Below are 26,081 nucleotides of genomic sequence, written 5' to 3'. Positions count from 1 at the left end.
GCCTTCTGGAAATCATGATTCAGAGACGGCAGGTGACGCCCTGTTTTGCACACAGAGGTTGTGAGCTGGAGTCCTGGCCACGCATGTGCCATGCAGGGGCCCCAGGGCTGGATGCCCCTATCAGGGGCAGCAGCCACAGGCTTCTGGGCCCCCATGCTATGCAAAGGAGAGGCCCCTGCTCAGGAAGACCCCCAGCCAGGATCAGCGCCCACCCTGCTGTGGTGCCACCTGCCATGAGACTGCCAGTGGGCTTGGGGAGCTGCCCCACTGCTGGAAGCCCCCAGCTGTGCCCAGCAGGTGCAGGTGACCCGGCATCGATTCCCCGCCTCCCTCACCACACCCCGACGACCCCTCCTTCTCCACCAGTCACCCAGACTCTGCGGAGTGCGGCCTTGGAGGACTGTGCCCTGTGCCAGGAGACCCTGTCATCCTCTGAACTGGCAGCCAAGACCCGCGACGGGGACTTCGAAGGTGTGTGGGAGACTCTGGGCCAGGACACTGCACTAGACACCAGTGAGGGCTGTAGGAGCCAGGGGAGCCTTCCTCCTGGGGGAGGGGCTGCAGGCCACCCAGTCTGGGCATGTGGGAGCTGGGAGACCACCCCTGGGAGGCTGGCTGGAGGCCAGGCAGCTTGGCAGTCTGGGAAGGAGGGCCCAGGGCGGGTTGAGGGTCCCGGCCCAGCCCACCTGCCCCTGCCATTGCTGATGTGACGCTGCTGTTGTTGTGACAGACCCCCCGGAGTGGGTGCCAGATGAGGCCTGTGGCTTCTGCATGGCGTGCAAAGCGCCCTTCACCGTCATCCGCCGGAAGCACCACTGCCGCAGCTGTGGGAAGGTGGGTGCGGCCGCACGCACGGAGGGTCCCCCAGCATCCAAGGGCTTCCACGGACACAGCCTGAGGTCTGGAAGTCAAGACCGATGCCCAAGGCGGCCGGCAAGGCTTGTGGGGTCTTGTGCAGAGGCTCCTGGAGGTCCTGGGCCCTGCTCTGACTCTAGGCATTTGACCACGGGGACCTGGATGGTGCCCATGTCCAGTCCCAGCTGCTGCAGAGCCAGCCACAGGGAGGGGACAGTGAGTGTGAACAGGAGGCTGCAGCAGCCTTGGTGCAGGATGTGGGCCCCTCATAGAGCCCAGCCTCCTGAAAGTCACAACCCCTGGCACCCAGGGCTGGGCAGTCCCCACCCACCAATGCGGCCTGAGCTGGGTGGGCAGGTGTGTGGGAGGGTGAGGAGTCAGCGTGGGTGGGGCTGGCCTGCTGCAGACCCTCACTGCCCCAACCCCATTCCAGATCTTCTGCTCGCGCTGCTCCTCGCACTCAGCACCACTGCCCCGCTACGGGCAGGTGAAGCCAGTCCGAGTGTGCACCCACTGCTACATGTTCCACGTCACGCCCTTCTACAGCGACAAGGCCGGCCTGTGACGTGGCGCCAGGGGCAGCCCCAACCCACCCGGGCCAGGAACCCCCAGGAAGGTGGGGCCACGCTGCAGGCGATCTCACTGAGTCTCATGAGGCTGCTGCCCCTGCTGCTGCAGGGCCGCCCAGACCTCTAGAACATCCAGAGCCTCTGTCTCGCCCATCCTGGCCTCCCCGCAGGGACCCCGGGCCAGCTGCAGGGGCCAACAGGAGGTCAGCTTTGCCCAGCAGGGGACCCGGAGGAGCCTGGTAGCTGCCTCAGGGCAGGGTGCCTGGCGGAGAAGGGCTGGGCCCTCCCACTGGTCCCTCGGAGCTCCGCTGGGGCTGTGGGAATCGGGGTGGGTGACAGAGCTGTACAAGAGTGAGGCCACTCTGCCGCCTCTGCTGTTGTGGTGAATCTGGAAGACAGAGCAAGGGCCACTCCACAGCCTCTGCGGCACAGCAGGGCTCCCCATGTGCCTCCCAAACCCAAAATGCAGGCTGCCCATTCTCCCCAACAGCTGCCCACCTCGTTCCCTAGCCCTCACCCCTCACCATCCTTCCTCAGGACTTGACAACATGCATCTCATTTCTTCTTGGAGTGGGGAGATGCGGGAAGCTGACCTAGTGGTCCTCTAAGCGGGCAGGGTGCTCCTGGTGTCTGCTCACCACTGTCCCCCTGCTGATGGCGTGGGGGTCTGACCAGGCACTGACACCGCAGGCAGACGTTGCTCGGGGCCTTGGGCCGGGCTTACCAGTCAGCCAGGACGCCTGGGGCCGCCAGCTCGGCCACCACTTCCCCTTCCCTCTGCACCCTCTGGAACCCTGGCCCAATTCCTCAGACCCCAAAGTGGCCTGGGACCCAAGCTGCCGCAGCTGAGTGGCCCCAGCAGACACCTCCTCAGGCTTAAATCTCAGGCTTCACATTGCAATGACGATTGCAGTTTTATTTTTGGAGATGACACACCTACTGCTTCTTTTCTAGGATAAAATCTAATTACTATTTACCGGTGGAGTACACATGCATGGAAACGGCTTCTGTCGGGGGGAGAGTATATAATGGAAGAAATATTATGTACTGAGATTATATTTATTTTCTAAATGCTGTAATTTGAAGCCATTTCCATAAATCTATTTAAGGATTGCACACGCTCTCCTTTCTTCCGTGAATGCGGATCTTTTTTCTCTGTCTGGAAAGCGATGGTGTTGGTGCTAATATGCATTCTCCTCTAAGAAGCTGGAGGCTCCTGGACTCTTAGGACAATTGAAGGGCGGGACTTGGCTCCTGCCAGCCCTCAGGAGCGGTGGCCACCCCCTGCTTCCTGCAGGCTCCTTCCCACCTTCCAGGGCTCTGCCCCCGCGATGCCCGTCCCCACCTGCCCATCTACCTGCCCAGCTCCTCTTCTCGCAGGCGTCTTCAGCTCAGCCCCCTGGCCTGTGGGGGGCAGGGTTAGTGCTCGTGGCCACCCCGACTTGGGGCCTGCCCCACCTGGTGGCCCTGGTTGCAGGGCTGTGCTACTCACACCCAGAGCGGCTGCCTTCTGGAGTGTCCTGGAGAGAACTCGGAAGGATGGCCGCAGCCCGGGTTGCCTCGACAATGGGCCTGTGCCCACGGGCCTCGGGTACCCTGTCCTTTGGAGGTGGGCACTGGTGGGTGGGCAGATACTAGGGGTGCTTTCTTTCTGCCAAGGGAGAAAGTGTTTTGGAATGTGGGGCCCCGTCTGAGCAGTGCTGAGTTATTTGGGAGCAGAGGAGAAGGGACACTGGGGGACTCTGAGATGGACTGCCTGCCCCCACACCCACCCCAGTGGACAGCTGTGCTGCACGAAGCTGCACTGCATCCCTTGGCTCCTCACAGACACCCGTGGTGGCCGCCTTCTGGGCTAAGGCAAGGGGGTCCTCCTCGTCCGCCAGGTCAGCAGTGGCAGAGGGAGCAGACACCAGAAGAAGGGTCCTCCCCTCAGAGGTCTGGATGTGGCCTGTGTCCCTGGCAGCCCTCCAGGCCAGCCTTGGCCTGCCTTGTGCAGCAGAGCTGCCCTGCAGGAAAGCCTGGGGCTGCAGGATCCCCCCAAAAAGGGTGACCAACTGTCTTGTTCCCCCAGGAATGAGAGGTTTCCTGGGCTGCGGGACTTTCCATACTAAAGGCAGGACATGTGGTCACCACCCACCCATGGGGCTATTCCCACCCCAAGGGCAGAGCCAGGACCTGGGGTTGAGAGGGGCTGGGCCAAGGCAGAACCAGCTCTGGAAGGCTCTAGAAGGGAAGACTTGTCACCCACCCACAGATGGGGCTGGGGACTGCAGTCTCTGGGTTGGAAGCAGGAGAGTGCCATGGGATCTGGCTGTGGGGTCATCCCCTGTAAGCCTCAGTTTCCCCACCATCACCATCACTGCTGTTGTTTCCTGAGCAGGGCTGTCTCCTCTCCCCACAACAGCCCTTCGAGGGAGCAGCATCGCCGTGTTGTAGATGGGGAAACTGAGGCTCAATACGGTCTGTAAGTGATAGAACTGGGTTGTGGGCATGTAGGAGGGTCTCCAAGAGGCAGACACAGAAGTTCCTGTGATGGGAGGTGCTCCAGGAAGCACTGGCCATGGCCGATGGTGCCTGGATGGTGTCTGGAGACCATTTCCAGGGAAGGCTGCTGCGGAGGCAGGGACGTCCCCACCCCTGAGCACCCGGGTTCCTAGTCCCGGCAGCTGGAGAAAGGCTGGGGCTGCCTGGGCCAGGCCTCCCTGCACTGCCCGGGCTATGCACAGGGCTGGGAGGATCCCCAGAGCTTGCTGTGTCCAAGGGGCTCAGGAGGAAGCCTGGGGCAGAGAGACCATTGCCACACCTGATCTTGGGGAGGTGGGACGAGGTGGGGGAGAAGGGAGAAACCCCACCCTGTCCTGCCCTGCCCACTGCAGGCTAAGACGTCTCCCGAGGCCCTCACCCACCTGCACTGTGGTGGGTCCCCTGCTGCTCATCTGTCCAGTGGCCGTTCCTCAGGCGGCAAGCTCCTCACCCACACTGGCTGTGCTGGTTCCTGGGCCGAGTGGCGATAAGGAGGCCATGAACAAAGGGGCAGGTGGCTCTGGGGAGGCCTGGGGCGAGAATGCAGGGAGGCTCAGAAGTGGTGGGTGTCCTTGCTGGGCCAGGGAGCGGGTCTGAGGCAGGGACCGTCCCCTCCCGTCCTGTGGTCCAGGCCCTGCCCCACCCCCCACCGCAGCTCCTGCTTATCTTCAGGAGTCCTGTTGTTGCCCCTAATGGCCACCAGGGCCCGCCCAACTCCACTGCCTCCTAGAGGCAGAACAGCCTGAGGTCCTGCCTGTGTTGGGGTCCCCCCACCGTGGCCAGGCGCCCTATGTCTGGACAGAGACCCCTGCACAGCCTGACCCAGTGGCCAGGCCCTAGTCCTCAAGGTTCTACACCTGGGAGGAGGGTCCAGAGAGGCCCTGGAGAGTACAGCAATGACCAAGGGCAGGACAGACCATGCCCCCAGTGGTCCTGTTGGAGCTGGACACCTGTACCACCAGGGCTAGGCGGGGAGCTGGCAGAACCCTGGAGAGGCAGCTTTGTGGCATCTGTGCACTGATGCCTCCACCAGCGCCCAGCCCCTGCACTTCCTGCCCTCTGGACTCTGCAGTGGGAGCTCAGGGGAGGCAGGCAGGCCTCAAAGTGCCCACCCATACTACCCCCATGCCCCAGAGTCCTGGAGGTGCTCCCAGGCCCCACAGACCCACCTCCTCCAGGAAACCCTCCCAGATAGCAGCACCCCTACAATTCATGAGAGGAGGACCTGCTCTTCTACCCCAGGCCTCAGGGAAGAAAGGCAGTCCCAGAACCGTAGCAGGACCAGGCAGGGCCTATCCAGCTTTGCTTCAGAGGTTCTGGTCCTTTCAATTTTGGAGGCCACCCCCAGACACCCACAGCGAGTGCCTTGAATCTGCAGCCACAGCCTCTTTCATAAACTTGTTTTCCTCTTGTAAAAGTGTTTGAAAGGAAAATTTACTCCCTTGCTTTTGGAAATTTGGGGCCATAGGAAATTCATTTAATTTATAGTTGTCTGAGTTGTCTGGGGTCATCAGCATGCTGGGAAAACCTTGTAAAGTGACAAAAAAAATGTACCCCACCAATTGTTCACAAATAGAATTATCTTATTTTAAATTTAAAAATAAGGCGGATATTAGGTTATGTAAACATTTAATTACATCTCCATGCATTTTGATTGTGCCGCCGCCTTTTTGTATTCTGGAGAGTGTTTTCCTGAGTATCAAACTTTTTGGAAGGCCCCCAAGAGGCCTGGCCTGGTGCCCGTGGCTGGCCAGCCTGGGCGGCCAAAGCTCCACCCAGGTTCTGAGTGAGACTCTGCTACTGACCGGCTGAGACTGGGCAGGCCCTGTCTCCCCTAAGCCCCGTCTCTCTGTGAGCAAGGCCGAGGGGTTGGAGGCTCTTGCTGATTTGGAGCTGATGTTCATATTCCTGGCACTTCCTGGGCACTCCTTAGCCCAGCCCGCTGCTGCGCAGGCCTTTGCATGCATCCTCCATGGCACACCCCAACCACCCAAGAGGCAAGTACCATCACCCCCAATTTTATAGCCCAGGAAACAGGCTCAGGGAGGATGAGTGACAGGACTAGAATCCAGGGTGGCTTCAAGGAGAGGCCCCACAGGACTCCCCCTGGTGCCGGCACAAAACCAGGCCTCTTGGTGCAGGGGAGCCAAGGCCCCGGGGCACTGGGCGCATGCTGAGCTGGTCACAGCTCTCCAGCCCTAACCCGGGCCACCCCACAGACCTAGAACCCGCCACCCCTCAGGGCTGTGGAGATGGGGACTGCGCTGCGGGAGGATTCTGATGGAGTGGAGGCAGGGCAGCCTCCTGCCCAGAATGCTGGGACAGGGGACCTGGGGGCTGCAGGCAGTCCACCCAGTGACAGGAGGCCCAAGGTGGGAGGGGCAGGGCGTCAGTGGCCAAGTTGGGGGGATCAGGGCCCGGTCAGCCTGGAAGTGTGGGAAAGAGGCTCTGCAGCTGCCGGGGCCTCACCAACCTTCCCTCCCTGGGTGTGTGAGGGGTGCTCTTTGAGGCTGTGCTGAGACTCAGACACCCCAAGAAGTCGTGTGTGTGTGGCCATGAGGAGTTTGTGGATCCTGAGTCCAGAGGAAGGAAGTTGGGGCCCAGTGGGCACAGGAAGGCCAGGAAGCTATCTTCTGGAGGTCTCTTCGGGGCCAGCCTTAGATACTCTCAGAGATCCTGGGGGTGGGGAGTCAGCCCAGTAGCCTTTCCCAAGCAAAACCAGGAATCCTTTAGTCCTATTCCGTCCTCCACGTGTCCCAAGAGGCAGCACCGCCAGCCCCGTTCACAGCCAGGGAAGCTGAGGCCGTGGCAGCTGGGGCAAGAAAACTCAGGAAATCCAGGCAGCAGAAGACAAGCCTGCCCTGGCCTTCCACCCAAAACCGGGGAAGCCCTTCTGCATTCAGGTCATCCCTTCCCTGGGAGCCCCTGCCTGGGGTGGGCTCGGGTGGGCCGTCATGAGGAAAAGGAGACAGTGAGGGTGAACGACTCAGGGAGAATGCAAGGCCAGGTGGGGCCCAGAAGATGGGGCAGGAATGGGATGCACCCTGGGGGTCCCAGAGTGGCATAGAGAGGTCCTCCCAGAGTAGGGTAGGGGGACTGGGCTCCCCATGGAAGGAGGCTGGAGATGTCTGCCCACTCTCTCCTAGCCTTCATTGGTGCATATTGGACAGGTCCTGGCTCCGGAGAAGGGCAGGACTGGGCAGGAGCCTCCTGCAGCAGCCTGTGCCCACAGAAAGCTCCCCGGAGATGCCACACCCTGTGGGGGACCTGCCCTACAGAAGGGGGCATGGCCCATGCCCTGCAGGGCTTGGGTCCAACTGGCTGACCTGAGCCACGTCCTCCCCACTCAACCATCCCTGGGACTCCATGGGCATTGGTGCCTGCCAGCACTGACCCAAGGTGCCTCTGCCCATCTTAGGAAGGACAAGTTGAGACCTGTGGGTGTAGAGACCCTGCCAGCCGCAGGTGGGACCAGCGCCCCTATCCCCCAGGGGCTCCAGACTTCTCCTGGTGGGGCTCCAGGCCCACCTGCAGCCACCTGGGCCAGGCTAACATCACCTCCAGGCCTCTCCTGGCTGCTCCCTCCCCTTCCCTCTCCTCCTGCCCCAGCTGGCTGATGCCTCCAGCACCTCCCTCCCTGGCTGCAGCTCAGCCCTCCGTCACCCATTGCCTCCTGTGGCTTCTCCTCCCAACTCCCCACTCCTTCCTGCTCCCCCAGGCAGTGGTGACCACACTTCCAGGCAAGGTTGAGCCCAGGGACACCAGGGAAGTGCTTGGTCCTCAGTGTGTTGGGGAGGCGAGGGTGATTCCATAAATGGCCTAAATTGAGGCTAGAAATCTCTTAGACTGGGGCAGCCTGCAGGTGCCTCCCCACAGACACACCTGAGCACCTGTGCTGCCCATTGCCATACAGAACAAACCTCTTGGCCCATGGCAGGAAGGGGGCATGCACTATGCCCAGCAGGTGCACTTGTACCAGGCCAGGTGTCTGCTTTAGGTGTCGGCAGCAACTCACCGGGCGGCCAAAGCAGGGATGGAGCAACTTTGCAAAATGCTGACCCCTAAGTGGAGAGCTGGGGTCCCCAGAGCCCAAACACACCTTGCTCCTCCGCAGACTTGGGCACCTTTCTTTACCATGCACAGCTCTGAGCAGCCCTACAGACTAACCTGGAGGGCCATGGTGCTGAGTTCTTGTGAGGGGCTCTGCCTGGGGCCCTGGAGTGACTGCCGGGCAGGAGCAGGAAGGGCCCCTGCTAACATGAAGGGGGTTGTTTCAATGTCCATGCAGGGCTGTCTCATAGCAGTGTACCAAGTTCCCCACCGGGTCCTGCAGGGCTCTGTGGGAACACATTATTTTGAAGCCCACGCCACAGGCTTACACCCAGCAGGACCAGCCAGGCCAGGATGCTCTGGCCTCTGCATTCCTATAGCCCTGGGTCGTCTGTGGCAGCACCAATCTCCATTCTGCTGAGATTTCTGGGAGACCCTAGCAAATCCCTGAGCCCCTAGTCCCATGTCCTGATCTGCAAGCCGGGTATGCAAAACCCAGGGAGATGATGCACACGAAGCTTTCACGCCGGTCCTGGTGCTGAGGTTTTACATTTTTTGTTGAGTTTCATTGGCAGCAGCAGCCCCTGTGCCCCACTGAGAACTTCTGGAGGGGTCCAGTCACCTTATGCCTCCACACACTCTAGCATGCAGGGCCTGCCCTTGGCACATCCAGGCCATCAACCTCAAAAATCAGCAAGAAGGGTCGGGCGAGACGGCTCACGCCTGTAAACCCAGAACTTTGGGAGGCCGAGGCGGGCGGATCACGAGGTCAGGAGATCGCAACCATCCATGGTGAAACCGTCTCTTCCAAAAAACAAAAATTAGCTTGGCGTGGTAGCATGCGCCTGTAGTCCCAGCTACTTTGGGAGGCTGAGGCAGGAGAATCGCTTGAACCCGGGAGGCCGAGGTTGCAGTGAACTGAGATCGCGCCACTGCACTCCAGCCTGGGCGACAGAGCCGTCTCAAAAATAAAATAAAATAAAAAATCAGCGAGAGGGTGGGGGTTGCCATGGCCAGCCTGGAGCTGCCAGTCCTGCCACCTCCTGGGCCAGCCTTAGGATCAGGGGTCACTAGGGAGACCCGCCAGCCGGGATTTGATGAAGAGTTCACTCTCATCGTCCCCACTTAGGACAACTTCCCTCCCTACAAAGAGCGTCGTTGCCAGAGGCCAGCGCCTGCCTCTGGGACCGTCCCTGGCCCTCAGACTAGACACAGAGCACGCAGCCCCCGACTCTGGGGAGCCTCGCGACTCTGGGTGCACGTCTGTGTCCCTTCCCCAGACTTGGGCCCTCCCTCAGCTCCGGCGTCCACTGGGCCATCTGATTAGCCCGCCCGCTCTGGGCCTGTTTCCCCACTGACACTCTCAGAGGGGCCTGGCTCTTAGGCTCAGAGCGTCTGTGTCCCTCTCCCAAGTACGGGCCTTTCCCAGGGCCACTCTGCGCCCGGTGGGGAGGGGAGTCGTTCGCGGCCCCACGCGAGACCCGCGGGCAGAGCGCGAGACCTCGTACCCCGCGGAGCCACTGCTTTCGCCGCGCTCAGGCCCGGCTTGGCCCGGCGCACGCCCCAGAGCGCCCCGCTGCGCCCGCGTCGCCGAGACGCTCCTGCGTCCTAACGGGCCCCCACGCCGGCGGGCGGTCCCCGCGCGCTGCGCTTCCTCTCGGCAACGCGTCCGGCCGCGACACCCCCATTGGCCGCGCGCCCCGCCACCGGCCATTGGCTCGCAGTGCCTGTTTTACATAGGCCGCTCTGGCCAATCGGTGCGCGGTGCCTACTTAACATGCATGGTGGCCGCCAGTCAGCTAGCGCGGGGGCCGGGCCACCACGTGCTGTTGCTAAGCTCGGGCTTCTAAATTGTTACTAGCGCGGCCGGCCTATCCCAGCCCAGCTCCGCATCTGTCAACATTCTCGGCTCCGCCCGAGGCGCTCGACTCGCCCCCATTGGCCCCGGTCCGTCCCTGCGCCCGCCCCCGGAGCCCGAACACCGCCCCCCATTGGCTCTGCGGGCCGCCGCTCTCCCTTATGTGTCAATTTGAGGGCCTGAGGCGGAGGGTGGCGGCCGAGCGCCGGAGTCCGCGGAGTCTGGAAGTGCGGCGGCCGGGCGCGCGGGGCGGGCGGCGAGCGGAGCCGGCCGGAGCGGGCCGGGCAGCGGCCGCCGCCGTCCCGGGGGGGACAGGCGCGGGCGGGAGGATGGAGCTGAACTCCCTGCTGATCCTGCTGGAGGCGGCCGAGTACCTGGAGCGCAGGGATCGAGGTAGCGCTCGCGCCCCATTGTGCGCCCGCAGCGGTGGGCGGGCGGCGGGTCCGGGCCGGGCGGGGGCCGCTGACCGCGCCGTGTGTCCGCAGAGGCCGAGCACGGCTATGCCTCGGTGCTGCCCTTCGACGGCGACTTCACCAGGGAGAAAACAAAGGCGGCCAGCCTGGTGCGCAAGGCCCCGAACAACAGGTACCGCCCCCCACGCCCGCCCCCGTCCGACCCGGCCCGAACCCCCGCCCCCGCCCGGAGCGTGGTCCCTGGGCCTGGATTCCCGGCCCGCAGCCCTCAGCGCCGTCGCCGCGCGCCCCGGCGGCCAGCCTGGAGGAGGAGGCGCGCAGGCCGCGGCCGCAGCCCCGCCCGGCCGGCCCCGCCCTCGCCGTCGCCATCTTCCTGCGGCCGCGCCTCCCGGGCCGCTCGCGTAAACAGTGCCACGCGTACAGCGCCAGCCGCCGGGGTCCGCTCCCGCGCCCGCTCCCCGCCCCCGAGTTGTTCTGGACTTTTCCAGGCGGTAGAAAAGTTGTCAGCGGGCGCTGGCTGGTTCCCGGTCGGTCTGGGGAAACAGCCTCAGCCAGGGTCCCCAGGGTCTGCCGGCCCTAACCCTTTTTTTCCGCGGGTGGGTGGGCGGCCTCCTTTCGACTGACTCTTGAGAGCCGAACTGTGCTGCTCGGCGACCTCCCCGATCTCCCAGGAGCCTGGACAGAGAAGGCGAGTGGAGGCGCTGTCCTGGGCCACCACTCCTCCCAGGGTGCCCACCGCTCCTGCCCAGCCTCCTGACACAGCGAAACTCCAGCTACCAGTGTGGGGGTCGTCTTCTTTAAGACGGAGGCCTTTTAAGGGGGCGGGAGGAGGGGCAGGCTGCACGTCAAGGGCCCCATGAAGTCATTACTCCTGGTGCCAGCTGCGCACTCCATACCTTGGCCTCGTGTTCAGGCAGCAGAAGGCCTGAAGCTGGGATGCGTACAGGTCCCCCGCGTGGGAAGTGGGGATCCTGGGCCGGGGCTTCCCAGGGATTTCCATCCTCCTGGCTACTGTGAGGACCGCGGCACAGCTGGCCCTGTCTGGACCCACCTTGGCCCAACCCTTCTGTGTGAGCAGGCTGGGAGCTGCGTTTGTAGGGGGCTTCAGAGCCCCAAGGCATGGCTCATTCCTGTGGCCTGCCTGTTCTGGGGAAGCAGAAAAGCTGGCGCAGGGACCCATCTCTGTGGTGTCCTGAGCCAGGCGAGGAATTGGTTGAGTTCCCTGCTGCCCTGGCTGGGACCTGTCTCTGAGTCCCAGCCCCTGGTCCCTTATTGGGGACAGTTTGGGGAAGGACAGGAGTGTGACGAGGGGACCATTGCCTCAGGCCTCCTCAGTGAGCAAGCCCGGCCCCTGCTGCTGCTTCTCACCAAACCAAGTCCCTGACCGGTGGAGAACTCCGGGGCGTGAGCTGGGGCTCCCCCAGCGTGGAGTACCCAAAGCTGACAGCCAGCGTCCTGGTCAAGGCTGCCGGAACACTGCCTCTATGCTGAGCGTTTCACACACGCAGCCGGTTCATCTTCACCGCAGGCTCAGAGAGGCGATGTGATTTTTATCTCTCTTTATGGCCAAGGAAACTGAGGCCTGCCACTCACCCACCTCTGATGACACCTGTTCTGAGTTGGGTCCTGGCTGACCACATTCTGCTGGGACAGAGACCATGGGGGCACTGGTGAGGGAGGCAGAGGGCTCCCTAACTCTGGTGCGTCTCCCCTTGGCTCCTCTGGGCCGAGCCCCGCTCCCCTGGGGCTTGAGGCAACCCAGGGCTGGCGGCTTGGCCCCTTCCTTGATGGGCAGCGCTGCCCTGGAGGCTTTCCTCAGCCAGCCCAGACAAGTAGCTGGGCAGAGCAGGGGGCCAGAGGGTCTCTGAGCCCCTAACTTGTCTCCACCTGTGAGGCTTCCATGCTCTGCCAGGGTGAGGGAGGGGACATGGCACAGTGGGGCTGGGGCAACAGGTAGGGAGTGGGGCCAGAGGACAGTGTCAGGGTTGAGGGAGGCGGCAGGGGACTGGGGCCAGCCTGCAGGGGGGTCCATTCTATGGGAAGTGTGCTTGTCTCCTGGGGTCACGGGAGTGCTGAGAACGCACTTGTCCCAGCCTCAGCGGGGATGGGTCCCACCTCTCCTGAGGGATAGAGTGCTCCCGGGACCCATGTGGCAAACATCCCCCTCGATGGGCCCCAAGGGTCTCTGGGCCGAGGAGGAGCTGCTGGAGGAATGTCCCCTGCCTCCAGGGTGGGGTCCAGTGCCACGCCACCCTTCAAGGGGTAGGCAGGTAGGCTTTTACGTTGAAGGGCACCTGCTGACTCTGACCTTCCTTTTGAGCCAGCAGACTACAGACCCATGTGGCCAGGCTGCGGTTTGGGCTGAGGACAGAGAGCGCAGCTCATTCCTGTGGCCTGCCTGTTCTGGGGAGGCAGAAAGGCTGGCGCAGGGGCCCATCTCTGTGAGGCCAGTGAGGAGCATATGGCCGTGGCCTCTGCTCGCTCTGGCCGGCCCTGGCTGGCCCTGGCAGTGATTCTTGAGGCTCCTTGTCCAGCCCGTGTGACCACCAGGCTCTCCAGGATCCTGAGACCTGGGTCTGGAGGCTCTGCTGAGGCTACACAGGGGGGCCTAGAGCCTGTTGGTGCAGCAGGTGGGAGGGGCAGGCCCTTGGCCTGAGTGGTTGGGACAGGAGACGCCAGATCCCACGTTCCTGAAGCAGGCAGTGGTCAGCAGAAACTTCAGGAAGGAGCCAGGACCTGAGGGCAGGGAGAGGCCTCAGGGCTGGGTCTGGAGGTGCCCCGAGGTGGTCTGAACTCTGCCCACCTGTGCAGCAGCATCCTGGGAGGCCCGGGAGCCCTGGCTGGCCTGTGGGGTCCTGCCTGGACTGGGAAGGTGGCCTGGAGCTGGGAGCGAGGTCCCCCTGCCTTGTTGTCCTCCAGGGCAGATGCTGTGGCACCTGCTGTGGTGCTCGGAGTTGTGTGCCCGTGTCTGAATGGGCAAGACAGGTGAGCAGCAGGTGAGGCCACTGTCCCCAGAGAGGCTGAGCCTGGGCCTCCAGGGCGGCCCATCCTGCTAGCACGCAGTTCCCCTGAGGGAACTGTGCCCACTGGCCTGGGAAGCATCCACATCTCAGAAGCCCCCTCATGGGCTGACCTGGCTGACACGCTGTGTCCCTGGTCCCCATTGGTAAGGTGGGCTGTGGTCACGCAGGTGTGTGAGCCCAACAGAGTGGTGGTGTCAGGACAGGACCACCCGTGTCCTGAGGGCCAGGTCTCTGGGCTCCATCTCCACCTGCTGTTTGTCCCAGGTACTAGGCTGCTTTGGCTCCAAGGACACAGCTGGCCTCAGGGATTGGGGAGCAGGGAAGGCAGGTAGTTAGTAGAGGTCAGCGCCAGGACCTGCTGCTGCTCCCTGGGCCTCCCTCACCCCTCTGGAAGGAGGCCTGGGTCCTCCTGTCAGCCAGATTCCCCACAGGCCTTGCTAGGTGGGCTTGTGGCCCTGGGCGCCCTGGACCTGCCTGCATCTCTGGGCCTCCCTGTGAGCAAACCCGGCCCCTGTTGCTGCTTCTCACCAAACCAGGTCCCTGACCCATGGAGAACTCCAGGGCGTGAGCTGGGTCTCCCCCAGCATGGAGTACCCAAAACTGACAACCAGTGTCCACCCTCAGCATGTGGTTCCCCCAACCCTGGGTGGACAGCTGTCCCAGCCCTCACTGTTCTGGGCCATTCCGGAACCCAGACACAGCCAGCCACTGTCTGCAGGTCCTGGCCCCTGAGGAGGGCGCTGTTCTCTGTGCCCTGGTGGTCACGCAGCAGAGTGAGCTCTGTCTTTCTGTCTCCCTAAACAGGTCTTCACACAACGAGCTAGAAAAGCACAGGTAAGTGATCCCCCAGCCCCCAACATGAGCCCAGCACCTGGCCCACCCTTCTACTGAGGGTATGTGGTGCGCTGAGCCTGCCCTTGTCCCGGGCATGGCCAAGTGTGCTGCTAGGGTGTGTCCTTGTCTTGGGAAGGGTCAAGCTTGGAGGAGGAGGCTGAGATCTGTTTCAGGCACTCTGTGCTAGAGGCAGGAGATGGCGGGGGGCCCAGGCCCTGCTTTCCGGAGCTCATCCAAGTGGGAGCCAGAGACCCCTTGTGCTATGTGACAGTCAGGGCCCTTAGCTTTCAGAACAGTGGTCTCCAATCAGGAGGGTTCTGCTCTCTGCCCTGTGCGTTCTGGGGTCTGCCTTCCAAGGAGCCGTGCTACAGGCTTGTCCGAGGGGCAGATGGAGAGCAGCCAGTCCCTGGCCGTGTGGGAAGCTCTGGCCCAGGGCAGGATTCAGGCGAGCCCTCGGGTAAAGCTGCGAGGTGTTCATTCCCCCTGGTGACAGCCGGAGGCAGCTAGGGCTGCAGGCCCAGCTCTGCTGGTGGTGATGAGGTGCAGGTGAGCTCAGTGGCCTAGGGGCTGGCAGTGGGAGCCCTGGGTGAATGCAGAGGCAGCCCTAGAGGCAGGAGCCCCCATGCTAGGACAAGGAAGGTTCCCCTGAAGGATGCTGGGCCATCGCTCCCTCCTGACTTGTGATCCCATCTGTGAAATGGGTCAGCTCTTCCCTTCCTGGTGGGGCAGGTCTGCGTGCTGGTTGAGCCCCCCCACAGTCCCCTCTAGAAAGATTTGGTGCTCAGCCAGGTCTCCGCCTCCCCCCCATGTCTACCCCCACAGCAGCGCCAACTTCCGTTCCCCTGGGATTCGGGCTGCTGGCTGGGGCGGGCAGCTGGGCAGGGACAGAACGCAGTGTTCTCTGAGGAACTGCACTTCCTGGACAGGTCATGTGTGTTTGGGGGGTTCCCTAGAGGCCACAGAGGTGGGGGCAGGTACAGGGCCCAAGAGAACCAGGCAGGCCTGGAGTTGTTTCCAGGCCTAAGGAGACCAGCCTAGCCTTGACCAGGACCCAGGAGCTGGGGCAGACACGTGGGGGTGTTCAAGGAAGGCTTCCTGGAGGCAGTCCCTGGGAGGACAGCCTCCTAATGGGGACAGACTGAGGGACAATGACATTGGGGGAGGATGGGTGGCAAGGATGTGGCAGCTGTTGGGGAGGACAGGGGACCCCTGCAGCTGCCCTTTGACCTGGCTTTGCCCTCTGCTCTCTCTTTCCAGAGGCTGCATTTAGCCAGGGCCTCATGGGGCCTTCTTGAGACACAGAGGAGGGATGGGTGGGCAGCCAGGGTGTCTGTGGACTCCTCCACCCCAGTGCAGGGGGTTTCTGTCTCTGGCTGGCCAAGAGGCAGATGTGGACAGCCCCAAGCACTCACAGGCCTGGGGCCCTGGATCACGGCCTACCTGATGCCAGCTGCTCTTGGCTGCAGGGAAGGGCTGCGTGCTGTCTTGAGGAAGGAAGGAAGCCCCTGGCTGGGCCACCCAGCCATCCCCGGGAGGCAGGCCCTGGACATTGCTTTGCCCGGAGGTGTTCCCTTATTGGGGACTGGGCAGGGCTTGTGGGACTTCCCCTTGTGGGTGCTCTGAGCCAAGCCTGCCCAGCCCTGCTCCTCCTCGCTTTGTAGAGAGGCAGCTTCAGCAGGTCTGAGGCCGGTGCATTGCTGCCGACCCCAGGGTCCTGGGGACTGTGGAGGCCTCACCTTCTTGGCTGCTGACCTCACTGGCCCTGCTCCAGGCTATGGTCGTAGTGTGTTTTGGGGGAAGGTCCCAGCCTTCTTTCCTGGCCCTTGACAGCCCCTGGATGGCAGAGCCCATTCCAAAGGCCAGTCCAGAGTCCTCAGCTGAGTCCCTGCCCCACATTGCCCCAAGCATGTCCAGGTTTTGGGAGGTCCCCAGGAGCCCCCTGCAGCCCAGCCTCATGTGCTGATGCAGCCTCACACGGCCTTCACGTACCTTGGGAAGTTCTGTTGGCAACATCCACGCTTGCTCCTGGGCCGCCCCTAGCTCCCCGTCAGCCACAGCCAGGTTCTCTGGTTGGCTGGGACGCTGGCGTGGAGCCATGCCCTCTCGGTGCCCCGGGTCCCCCTCTGGGCTTGGGGTTTTTGGGGGAGCTGGAAAGTGCTGCGTCAGAGGTGGGGCTGCTGTGGATACCAGCCCAGCGCGCTAGTCCTGCAGGCGGGTTCTGCCTCCTGAATCCACACAGGGTTCCTTCAGGAAGTGGGGGTTTTAAAAGCCCTTTGAATGCCCAGGGACAGCCGTGGGGTGCTGGCAGGGGGCCCAGGGCACTGCAGCGGCTTCAGGAGGGGAGGGCTCAGTGGGAGCCCAGTGCATCCCTGGGCCAAGGGGCTTCCTGGCTCAGAGGGGTTGGTGGGGATCTTCCTGGGGTCCCACAACCAGCCGCTGGTAGAGTTGGCTCCAGGCCACTGCCGCTGCTCAGGGCAGGAATTTCTGTGGCCTCCAGCCCTGGTGCCTGCCCTCCTGGGCCAGGTGGACCTGTTACTGGCTCGGACAGTGCGTGTATGTGGTCAGATGGCTTCTGTTTGTCTCTCGAGAAAGGTGTTCCGTGATTTCTAAAGCGGTCTGTTCATGGACCTCCCCTGCACCCCACCCCAGAGACTGCATCCCAGGCACTCGGAGGCTGAGCCACATCCTCCTCTGCTCCCCGCGGGCACTAACATTGCCGATGAGACTTGGATAAGCAGGGGACCTTGTTCTCCATTTCCTCACTTGATCTTTCACCTGATACCACGTACGTAAGTCCTGTCCACCTGCGTCAGGGCACACTCCTCCACCTGCTCATCCCCGATGACTGCACAGGACACTTGGCTGTGCCACCAGCGTTCTTAGTGATGACCCTCTGGTTAACACAGGGACTTCCGGACGGTCCTGCGATGTGCCTTGGTGAGCACAGACCTTTGCGGATCTGGGGGGATAGTTTTGTAGGACCAAGGCCCTAAAAGTAGAGATGCTGGATGGCGGTCAGTGATAACTGTGCCGATGGCCCTTCAGACCTGTGTCCCCTTTTGCTCTCCCACCAGCAAACCATCAACGACCCCTCGAGTTGGCTGGCGCAGGAGCCATCCCTTCTCACGTCAGCCTGTCGGAGGGTGCAAGTCGTACCTCCTTGTTTGCGTGTGCATTTCCTGGCTCTGGTGAGATGGAGCCAGGCGTTAGGTTAGGTTGGCCCTCGTGTCCTGCAGCCTGTTTGTGTCCTCCGCCCGTTGTGACGTCGAGGCATTCTGCTTTTAATTTTTGATGTGTGTGAGCTCAAAATACCACGAATACTAACCATTTGTCTTTTATATGTATTGCAAAGATTTTTCTACTTGTTATTTGTTTCTTAGCTGTGTTTTTCTTTCTTGTGCAAACGTGTCTTTCTCTGATTGTCACAGCAATGTGTGTGTGTGTGTGTATGTGTGTGTGTGTGTTTTTAGCATAGAAAACCTGGAAAATACAGAAAAGTACAAAGCTAAAGAAATAAAATTGCCAGGCGCATCGCCTGGAGACGCACGCTCCCTGTGCCTCGTTTTGTTCTGTCGTCTCTCGTGTGCGTCTGCTCTTTTATTTTTTAAACAAAATTGGGTCACTTGTCACCTATGTGGTTCCGTATTCTAATTTTTTCACTTAACATTCAAGATGTGCATGTGTAACACACTAAAATGGTAATGAGGTTGTTTTGGGGTGGTGGAGTTTGGGGGTACTTTTAATTTTTTTTCCTTTTAAAGTTGATTTGCATTTTTAAATTGTTCTGCAGAGGTCATGTAGTGCTGATGTAATTACACGGTGGGTTGGAAAGCCATTTGCTAGAGTGGACCAGGGAAGGAGGCCCCTGGCAACGCCCCCACTTGCAAACCTAGTCCCAGTGGTGGCTACAGTACGTTGGCAGCGTGCCTCGGGAAAGGCCCCTCCGTGAGCAGAGAGCACCCTTCGGCCTCTTGGCTGCGCAGTTCCTGGGTTGGGGGTGGCAGGGCGCTCGCTCCCATTGGAGGTGGGGAGGCTGAGCTTCCAGGAACTGGGGTCGTCATGTAGTGGCAGCCTGGGACCCCTTTCCCTGCACCTGTACACGGGAGGCAGCGTGGGAGATGCTGAGGATGTTGGCCCCATTCAGGCCACCTCCAGGCAGACCTCCCGACTGGTGCAGCTGTTAACCGCTGCACCCAGCAGCCCCCTCCTTCTTCAGTCTCCTCCTCTGTCCAAAGGAAATGGCTGCCCCTGCACACGTTACTCTTCGGGGGACAAGATTTGCTGGGCTTGGGAACGGCAGGAGCAGACATGCCAGGGCTGGGGTGCTCAGTGTTGGCGCCATGTGGGGAAAGTCACGTGTGTAGGCATCAGCTGTGGCAGGGCAGTTGGGCAGCAGGTTTTCAAAAGATTCAAAAAGTATTCCTACCCCTTGACCTGGTCATTCCACTCGTAAGGATTTACCCAAAGCAAAGTGTCCTATATTTGGAAGCAGACTCTGCGGCCTGCACGGGATGGGTGAGTCTGTGGTTGAACATGGCAGTGACAAAACCTCCCGGTGCCCTGCACTGCCAGGCAGGTGCACGTGGGCGTGGCCAGGGTCCCGGGCCTCTGGGTGAGCTGGACTCCCCGCACCCCGTGAGCTCCACCATCCTCCCCCGCAGACAAGCAGGCCAGCCGGGAAGGCGGTGTTTCCGCAGGGGCAGGCCTAGGATGAAGCCAGGGCCCCTCTCCCGAGGTGCCCGATGAATGTGTCCTGGAGGATTATAGCGTGTGAGCAAGTGCCCTTGAGTGTGAACAGACAAGCAAGCGCCACTGGGTGTCATGGCTCCAGTTGTGTGAAAAGTGGATTCATCTGTGGATACAGGGACAGACTCTGGAATGAGGCGGTTTCCAAGGGGATATGAAACTTGGGTTGGAAGGGCCTGGTCCCTGGCCCTCCCTTGACCTAGGCTGATCATGTTTCCATGGTCACAAAAGTGACAGCACGTTGTGCACGATGAGGTGGAGAGACATAAATCTTGTCTGGGTCTCTCCAGATCTCTGGGTGCAGCCTGAACAGCACCCTCGCCTTACCCCACCCTGCCCTGCATGAGGACTCCAGGGCAGGGATGGGGGATGGGGGATGGGGGATGGCAGGGCGGCGAGCTGGGGCTCCTGGGCAGTGCCTGGTGGTGACGCACTGAGGCTCTGCAGGCCATGGTGAGCTGGGCGCTTCTGCCGGTTGTCTGGGGGCTGTGGGTATTGGGCTGCTCCTGGGGGCGGGGGGAGTTCCCAGCCAGGCCAGGAGGGGATCCTCAGAGAGGGACCCTCAGCACATCTGCAGCAGTGGACGGTGAGGATGGGTCTGTGTAGGGCCCTGTGAACTGCCTCCCGCCCTCCCCCAGACCTCTCACCCCATGGGCTTGGCCACCCCAGCCTGATGGTTCTGTCTCTGGCTCTTTCAGACGAGCCAAACTCAGGCTGTACCTGGAGCAGCTCAAGCAGCTGGTGCCCCTGGGCCCCGACAGCACCCGCCACACCACGCTGAGCCTCCTGAAGCGGGCCAAGGTGCACATCAAGGTGAGTGGGCCTTGCACTCCACCCTGCCCTGTCCGGCTGCCTCGGTGTCACTGCATGCCCTGGGGGTGTGCTCACAGGGGACCCTGGGTGGCCCTTGGATCAGAGGGCCTGAAGGTGGGTGGGGAGCCATCTGGCGGGTGTGTGTCGGGGGCCTGGTGGTTTTTGCCAGGGTGGAGGAGCAGCAACAGAAGCTGCCAAGGGGTCGAGGCAGTTCCGTGGCTTGTGCTGCATTTGTTGGGTGCTGATGGCGTAAGAAGCCACAGTGCAGCATAGGCTGGGATGGAGAGGAGGAGTTCGGGGGACAGATTGCTCTCTGGGGCCCTGGGCTGTGAAGAGGCAGCTGCTGGAAGGAGAGAGTGGGCCAGGAAGGAGAGAAGAGGCCAGGAGGGGCAGGTGTTTCTGGGTGCCATCAGAAGGCAGACTAAAAGTAGGCAGCCTGGCGGGGGGGGCCAGGGTGGAGGTTGGGGCAGTGGGGGCTGGCAGTAGGTCGGGGCTGAGGGAGACATTCCCTGGGGCAGCCCCCAAAGGACTTTTGACAGCCCTGTTGGTTTGGGGGCCTTGTGACATTTGGGCCAACCAGGGCAAGTCTCCATCTGCTCTGAGGGCCTCTGCCTGCATAGGCATGGTCATCTCCAGGCTGGGGTGGCAGGAGCTTTGAGATGGGCACAACGAGAGCCCTGGGAGCCCTCACAGAGCAAGCAGCGTCTCAGTGGGGCCCACGGGAAGGTTTAGAGAGGGCAGGGCGCAGGTGTTGCAGAGATAGGCATGGTACAAGCCACAGCCCTGCGGGGGCAGGCAGGGCTGGGAGTGTGTGAGGAGACCCGCTGGAAGCAGGACTGTCCTGGAGAAGGTGCCAGCCAAAGATTGGGTAGCGCTGACCCAGGGTGTCATGGCCACACATGGCTCAGCTTGACCAAGGCTGCCTGGTGGCTGCGGGTATTAGAGCTGGGCCGTAGATGGAAACCACAGGGCTGGGAGGTGGCATCTGACTGTGACCGCCTGGCTGGGACAGGGAGGGATCCACCTCAGGCTGTGGGGCCGGTAGAGACTGGGCACCCTGTGGCCCATAGCCTGGCTAGGTCTTGTCAAGGAGAGGGAACCTCTGGGCCTGGGTGACCCGGTTCCTGGCCAGGGGGAAGTGGGGAGTCCCCTTCCCGCCGTGGGCTCACAGTCCCCCTTGCCCGCAGAAACTGGAGGAGCAGGACCGCCGGGCACTGAGCATCAAGGAGCAGCTGCAGCAGGAGCATCGCTTCCTGAAGCGGCGCCTGGAGCAGCTGTCGGTGCAGAGTGTGGAGCGCGTGCGCACAGATAGCACAGGCTCCGCCGTCTCCACGGACGACTCAGAGCAAGGTGGGGCGTGGGGCAGCCTCACCTGGGCCTCCGGGCACTCAGTGGCACAGCTCCCTGGGTGGAGAGAAGGCTCCTGGTGCTGGGGTTGGGGAGAACCCTCCCAGCTCCCTGCTGCACTGGGGTGTTTGTCACCATCTAAGTGCAGAAGGGACTGGACAGGGAGGGTGGGATGCAGAGGCCGCATGGCCCGCTGAGGACTGGTGCTTCTGAGGCTGGGTTCTTAGCCAGAGCCCTCCTGGCGTCTGCTGCCCCAGGGCCCAGACAGCGCGGTCTGCACTTCTGCTCCTCTGCCCAGAGCTTCTGCTTCCAGAAAAGGGAGAAATGGGCTGGCACCTTTAGAGTGGCCTGACCCCATCCCCGCTCTGTTCTCCCCAGAAGTGGACATAGAGGGCATGGAGTTTGGCCCTGGTGAGCTGGACAGTGTTGGCAGCAGCAGTGACGCGGACGACCACTACAGCCTGCAGAGTGGCAGCGGCGGCGACAGTGGCTTCGGGCCCCACTGCCGGCGGCTGGGCCGCCCCGCCCTCTCGTAGGCCCGTGCCCTCTGCTCCTTGGCCTGCCTGCTCGCCAGCCACGCGTGTCAGCCCTCCAGTTCTCCTTCAGTTGACGCCAGCCTCTCCACAGGCCCACTGCTGTGCCATTCTGGAAGCTCCAGCTGCCACCTGGGCTGCCTGGCACTGCCCGCTTGCCGGTCAGGGCCTGCCGAGCTGCCTGCCCCTCTCAGCTGGGCAGAGTCCCCTGCAAGGAGGCAGGGCCCAGCTTCCACGTCCGGAGCCCTGGTCAGCATAGCCGCCCACGGTCTGTTCTCAGATTCCTAATCATTCCAGAAGTATTAAATATCTTTGCTGCAAACCTCGGCAGGTGCCGTGTGAGGGGCTTAATGACCACCACAGGGAGCTCAGACCCCAACCCTGGATCCCAGGAGAAAGGAGTGGACCGAGGAAGGAAGGAAGGCAAGGCTGTCTGTCCATCCGTCCGTCTGTCCACCTACCTGTCAGTCCACATAGGCTCCTGGCGTGGACAAGGGATCTGTGAAGGGCGGGACCTGGGTGAGCACCTGGGGCAGGTGGGTGGTCAAGGTCCTTCCCACGTCGCAGGTGTCAGAACCTAGGGCTGGGCTCTCGGGGCAGGCCAGGCCAGCCCAGCCCACACCGAGCTGGGCAGCGTCTGCTCTGGTAGGACTGTCAGACGCACACACGCACGCACCTAGGTACACGCACTCATGTACATGCTCACACACGCAGACACACCTGGGCACCCCGAGGTCACCTGTTCTGGGGATGATGGCCTTCAGGGTCCTCTGGCAAACATCAGCCCCTGGGCTGTGCCTGGTTCCCCTCCAGCTCCCGCTCGCCCACGCCCACCCACTGTGCCTGCCTGTCCGCGTAGGAGAGGGGGCATCTCTTCCTGGCTGGGGCTGGGGTGAGCTGGAGGCTGGTAAAAGTTGCAGCCACTGGGTCCTCGGGGGCTTACTCATCTCCCTTTTTTAAACAAAAAGCAAAAAAGTAAAATGCTGCACTGCCCAGCAGCCCAGTGAGGGCTCCGGGAGCCACCTTAGGAAAGGGCTCTTCACCAGCTCTGCTGCGGCAGCCTCAGCAGGCAGAGAGGCTTCCCCCAAAAAAACAACCGTGTTTTAAAAAAAGAAAGCCTAAAGACTCTCGGCCAAGGGACGTCCGTGTGTGCCGCCTCTGTTTCCCGTACCAGATTTTTGTACTCTATTTTCCTAGCCATTGTTGTGTCCTTGTTTGCTGAGGGGTGGGAGCCACCCAGCGTCTCAGGGACCTGTCCCTCTGTCATGTCGTCAAAGTGTGCCTTGTGTCTTGTGTCTGGCCTTGCCCTTCCCACCAGCATGTCCCTCGTGGCTCAGGGTGCCCCAGGCCTGCCCAGCTAGTGCTGTCTTCCCATCTCCTGTGGGCAGCCCCTCCCAGCAGCCAGGGCTTCCTGGGGGCGATGCAGCCAGGCCCCTGTGGGTGGCATGGAGGGACCTAGTGTTTGCCCTCCCCAGCAGCTGGCAGGGGCCTGCCTGCTCACTAGAGAGGTGGATTCTCACCTGTCACCTGACTCGAGCCCCCTGCTTCCTGGTCTAAGTGAGGGCTCCAGGTTTCAGACACTGGCAGCCAATGAAGACTGCTCACTGGGTGGTGCAGGCCTGGCACCAGGAGGCTTGCACCCTTCCTTCCTGACGTCCTCTGTCCTTGGGGCTGGCCCACAGCAGTGCCTGCCGTGCCTCTGGTGCATCTCTAGCCAATTTCCATATGATGGGGAAAATTTGTCTATTTCCAGTCATAGGCATAGATGTCCCAGGGTTGGGGGCCCTTTGTGGTGGAAGGGGGTCCCTGGAAACAACTCTGGTACAGAACCTGCCCTGCAGGCCATAGGGGGTGTGGTGCCTGGAGCTGAGGGGCATCCGAATGCATTGTGGGTGGTTGTGAGGAGGCCTGTCTGCATCTCCTTCCGGCCCCACGGGGGGCCAGGGGCACCCAGAAAGGAGCTTCCCCTGCCTGCCTGATTCTGTCCCCCCGAGGCTTCATTTCAAACACTGCGGCACCTCTGAGCAAGGCGGGCCGTGTGCAAAACCTTGCTTCCCCAGCCAGCACTCCAGGGCCCTGAGGTGGTCGTGTCCCTGCCCTCAATTCTTGAAGCACCAGCTCCCTGCCCCACCCTCCAGTGCCTGGGGCAGCTGGGGGGCTTCTGCTCTCATCTCTGACCAGCAGAATCCACCCAGTGACCAGTCGTGGCCCCTCAGCCGACCCTCCCAGCAGCTCAGCCTGTGGCTCTTGAGGCCGTGGTTCCCACGTGGACTGGGAGGCAGTCTCAGAGCCACCCAGCGTGCTGTTCAGCTGCCCCTCCCTGCCACCAGCAGGTGGGTGAAGGGTGGCCCACTGGGTGGGGGCTGGTGCTAGGACTCACCATATGCTCAAACTTCCCACTGCTCCCTGCCAGGGGCCCAGGCTGCCATCACTGGAGGCTGCAGGGACCAAGAGGCCATCACCGTGTCTAGAGAGAGCAGACAGGAGCAGAACAGCGCCGGGGGCTCCTGAGCCTCTGCGTGTGCCCTCCCAGCCCACACCGGTGCTCTCGGCCACTGAGCACCCAGACTCAGGCTTGGGTTCCCCAGACTTACTGGAAGGCAGCTCCCGCATACCAGGATAACCCCTGCAAACCACATAGCAGACCCCCGCCATCCTCGCAGAGGGGAAAATGTTGCAGCAAGGCTTTGCCTCTGCAGACCCCACCTTAGTGGCACAGTGCTTGGGCCTGTGTTCCCCGGGTGGTGGAGCCCTGTACTGGTCTGTGGCCCTGGGGGCCCCACTCTGCTGTCTGCCCTAGCCCATGCCGTCTGCTGGGCAAGGCAGGCTCCCCCGTGCCCTGCCTCCCTCTGTCAGGGAACCTGGGACCCCTCTCCCCACTGCCTGCACAGAGGACCCTGACCCTGGGCCAGCATTGTGGCCCCAGGTCCACGTTGGGCACTAGGGCAGGTTCCGTGCCAGAGTCAGGGGCCACATGAAGGCCTGGTGCTGGTGAGGGGGGTGTGCGCTAGAGGGGAAAGGGGCCCCCGCCCACCTGTCCACCATGTGGGCCATGCTGTGTCCTTATGTCATTGTAATATAAATACAGATTTTTATATCTCACCCTGCTGGCTCCGGCTCTTTCTGTGATTGTCACTGTCACCATGCTTTGCGCCCTGCCCTCGGCCCCCAAGCAGAGAGCCTGACCCAGTGGCACCATACTGTGTGGCCTTTGGGCCGTGGCCCTCGTTGCCCTACCACAGCCTCTTTTCTGGGAGGCCTGACGGAGCACGTCACCCCCTGCTGCCAACCACACTGGGCCCGCCATCACAGCTGCCTCCCTGGATGCTCTGGCACCTGGAGCTGGGTGAAGGCGGGTTTGAGGCGGGTGCCGCTACAGGCCTGTTGGCCAACTGGATGCTCTTGTTGCTCTTGTCCCAGAGGCACTGGGACTTTGCCTCTGGCTCTTGTGCTGGGGCCCTGCTGGCCGAGGACAGCCGACCCCTTGGGGTGCTCCATGCCAGCCAGGAACCCTCTGCATAGAGGCTGCTAGCTCTCGGAGCTGCACTGTGAGAATTCTCCTGCACCTGTTCCCACAACTACCTGGGTATGGCTTCTGCTTCCTGTCATGGGGACCTGTCGTGCTGAGGTGAAGTGAGATGGCATGGCCAGCTATCCCCTTGTGCCGGTGGTGACCGTGGAGACACAGGCTCCTGTCATGCCCATCATGGGGTGGTTGTGAGGTGATGAGACTTCGCGCAGTGGGGAGAAGAGGTCTTGCCCTCACCCAAGCAAGCCGGGCTGGCTGCCTGCTCCCCCGCAGGGAGGCCTTTTGGAGGGAACGCCCCTGGAAGCAGAGACCTCTGATCTGCCGGGCCAGGGTTGGGGCGGTGTGGGCCCAGCTACCCTGGTGCAGAGGGAGGAGTCCTGGGGGGCCCAGCAATGGGCAGCTGAGAGGACATGCCTGCTTTGAGTGCTGGAGAATTGATGGAGCCGGGTGGTCATATGGGGGCTCCTGAGTGTTTAGTCGCCACGCTGTGCACATGGCAGCTATGCATTGGAGATGGCCCAGTGGGACCCACCAGCAGGTTGTGGGGTGGCCATGGAGGGTGCCTGCCGGGGGCCTCGGAGGAATCTGAGCTCCCCCAACCCCCAGCAGCAGAGTCTGGATCGTTGAACCTGTGTGTGCCCCAGGAGCCCTCGAGGTCATTAGTGGGGAGCACCCCAGGATAGAAATCAGTTCCTCCTGGGAATGTGGCTGGGGCCTTAGAGCCACCAGGATTTGGTCGTTCATGTAAATGTGGACGTTTAAATCCCAAATATTATGATTTGGGATCACCACTACTGTTTTCTATCGAGGGCATGCAGGTGCCAGGGGCTGTGCCCAGTTCTATGTATGATTGGTACCTGGTATCATCATGCTGGGCCCTTCTCACAGGTGGCACGCTGAGATTTGGAGATGCACCCCTCCCCTGCTCACCAGGCTGGAGAGTGGGATACCTGGGACAGGATCCCTGTCCTTTGGGAAGCCCTTGATT

The 26,081-nt window shown here is 62.0% G+C and overlaps 2 protein-coding genes and 1 long non-coding RNA gene across 18 annotated transcripts in view; 2 read left to right on the top strand and 1 right to left on the bottom strand.

Moving 5' to 3' along the window:
- Positions 1-2,540, top strand: part of ZFYVE28 (zinc finger FYVE-type containing 28) — a 150,079-nt gene extending 147,539 nt beyond the window's left edge. For 10 of the 11 annotated variants that reach the window (XM_078002906.1, XM_078002904.1, XM_028848233.2 and 7 more), the window contains 3 exons: positions 367-471; positions 731-834; positions 1,289-2,540. In XM_078002906.1, coding sequence (XP_077859032.1) covers positions 367-471; positions 731-834; positions 1,289-1,420 — 341 coding nt within the window. In that variant the 3' untranslated portion in view covers positions 1,421-2,540. Of the gene's footprint in view, positions 1-366; positions 472-730; positions 900-1,261 lie in introns of all 11 variants that reach the window. The other variant, XM_078002901.1, reaches the window with a different exon arrangement.
- Positions 2,468-16,319, bottom strand: LOC144341088 (uncharacterized). The gene is made up of 3 exons (XR_013417689.1): positions 16,115-16,319; positions 4,331-4,477; positions 2,468-3,886 (listed from the first exon to the last, which is right to left on the bottom strand). It is a non-coding gene; the product is annotated as an uncharacterized LOC144341088 (long non-coding RNA).
- MXD4 (MAX dimerization protein 4) lies at positions 5,733-24,666 on the top strand. Of its 6 annotated transcripts, none has more exons than XR_013417677.1 (7): positions 5,733-5,944; positions 10,341-10,440; positions 14,096-14,125; positions 19,570-19,684; positions 20,872-21,034; positions 21,410-23,897; positions 23,978-24,666. XR_013417677.1 is itself a non-coding variant. In XM_078002995.1 (6 exons), the coding sequence occupies exons 1-6, from the start codon at positions 5,920-5,922 to the stop codon at positions 21,565-21,567; spliced, it is 591 nt and encodes a 196-aa protein (XP_077859121.1). In that variant the 5' UTR covers positions 5,733-5,919; the 3' UTR covers positions 21,568-24,666. The 6 variants fall into 6 exon arrangements, 2 of the variants coding, with proteins under 2 accessions (XP_077859121.1, XP_001118504.4); XR_001444629.3 differs by lacking the exon at positions 5,733-5,944 and adding an exon at positions 10,056-10,248; XR_013417678.1 differs by lacking the exon at positions 14,096-14,125.
- Positions 24,667-26,081: the final 1,415 nt, after the last annotated feature.

This window comes from Macaca mulatta, chromosome 5, assembly GCF_049350105.2.
Source record: "Macaca mulatta isolate MMU2019108-1 chromosome 5, T2T-MMU8v2.0, whole genome shotgun sequence".
NCBI lineage: Eukaryota > Metazoa > Chordata > Mammalia > Primates > Cercopithecidae > Macaca > Macaca mulatta.
The sequence above is the reverse complement of the archived record's forward strand: the minus strand, read 5'-3'. Positions and strand labels throughout refer to the sequence as shown.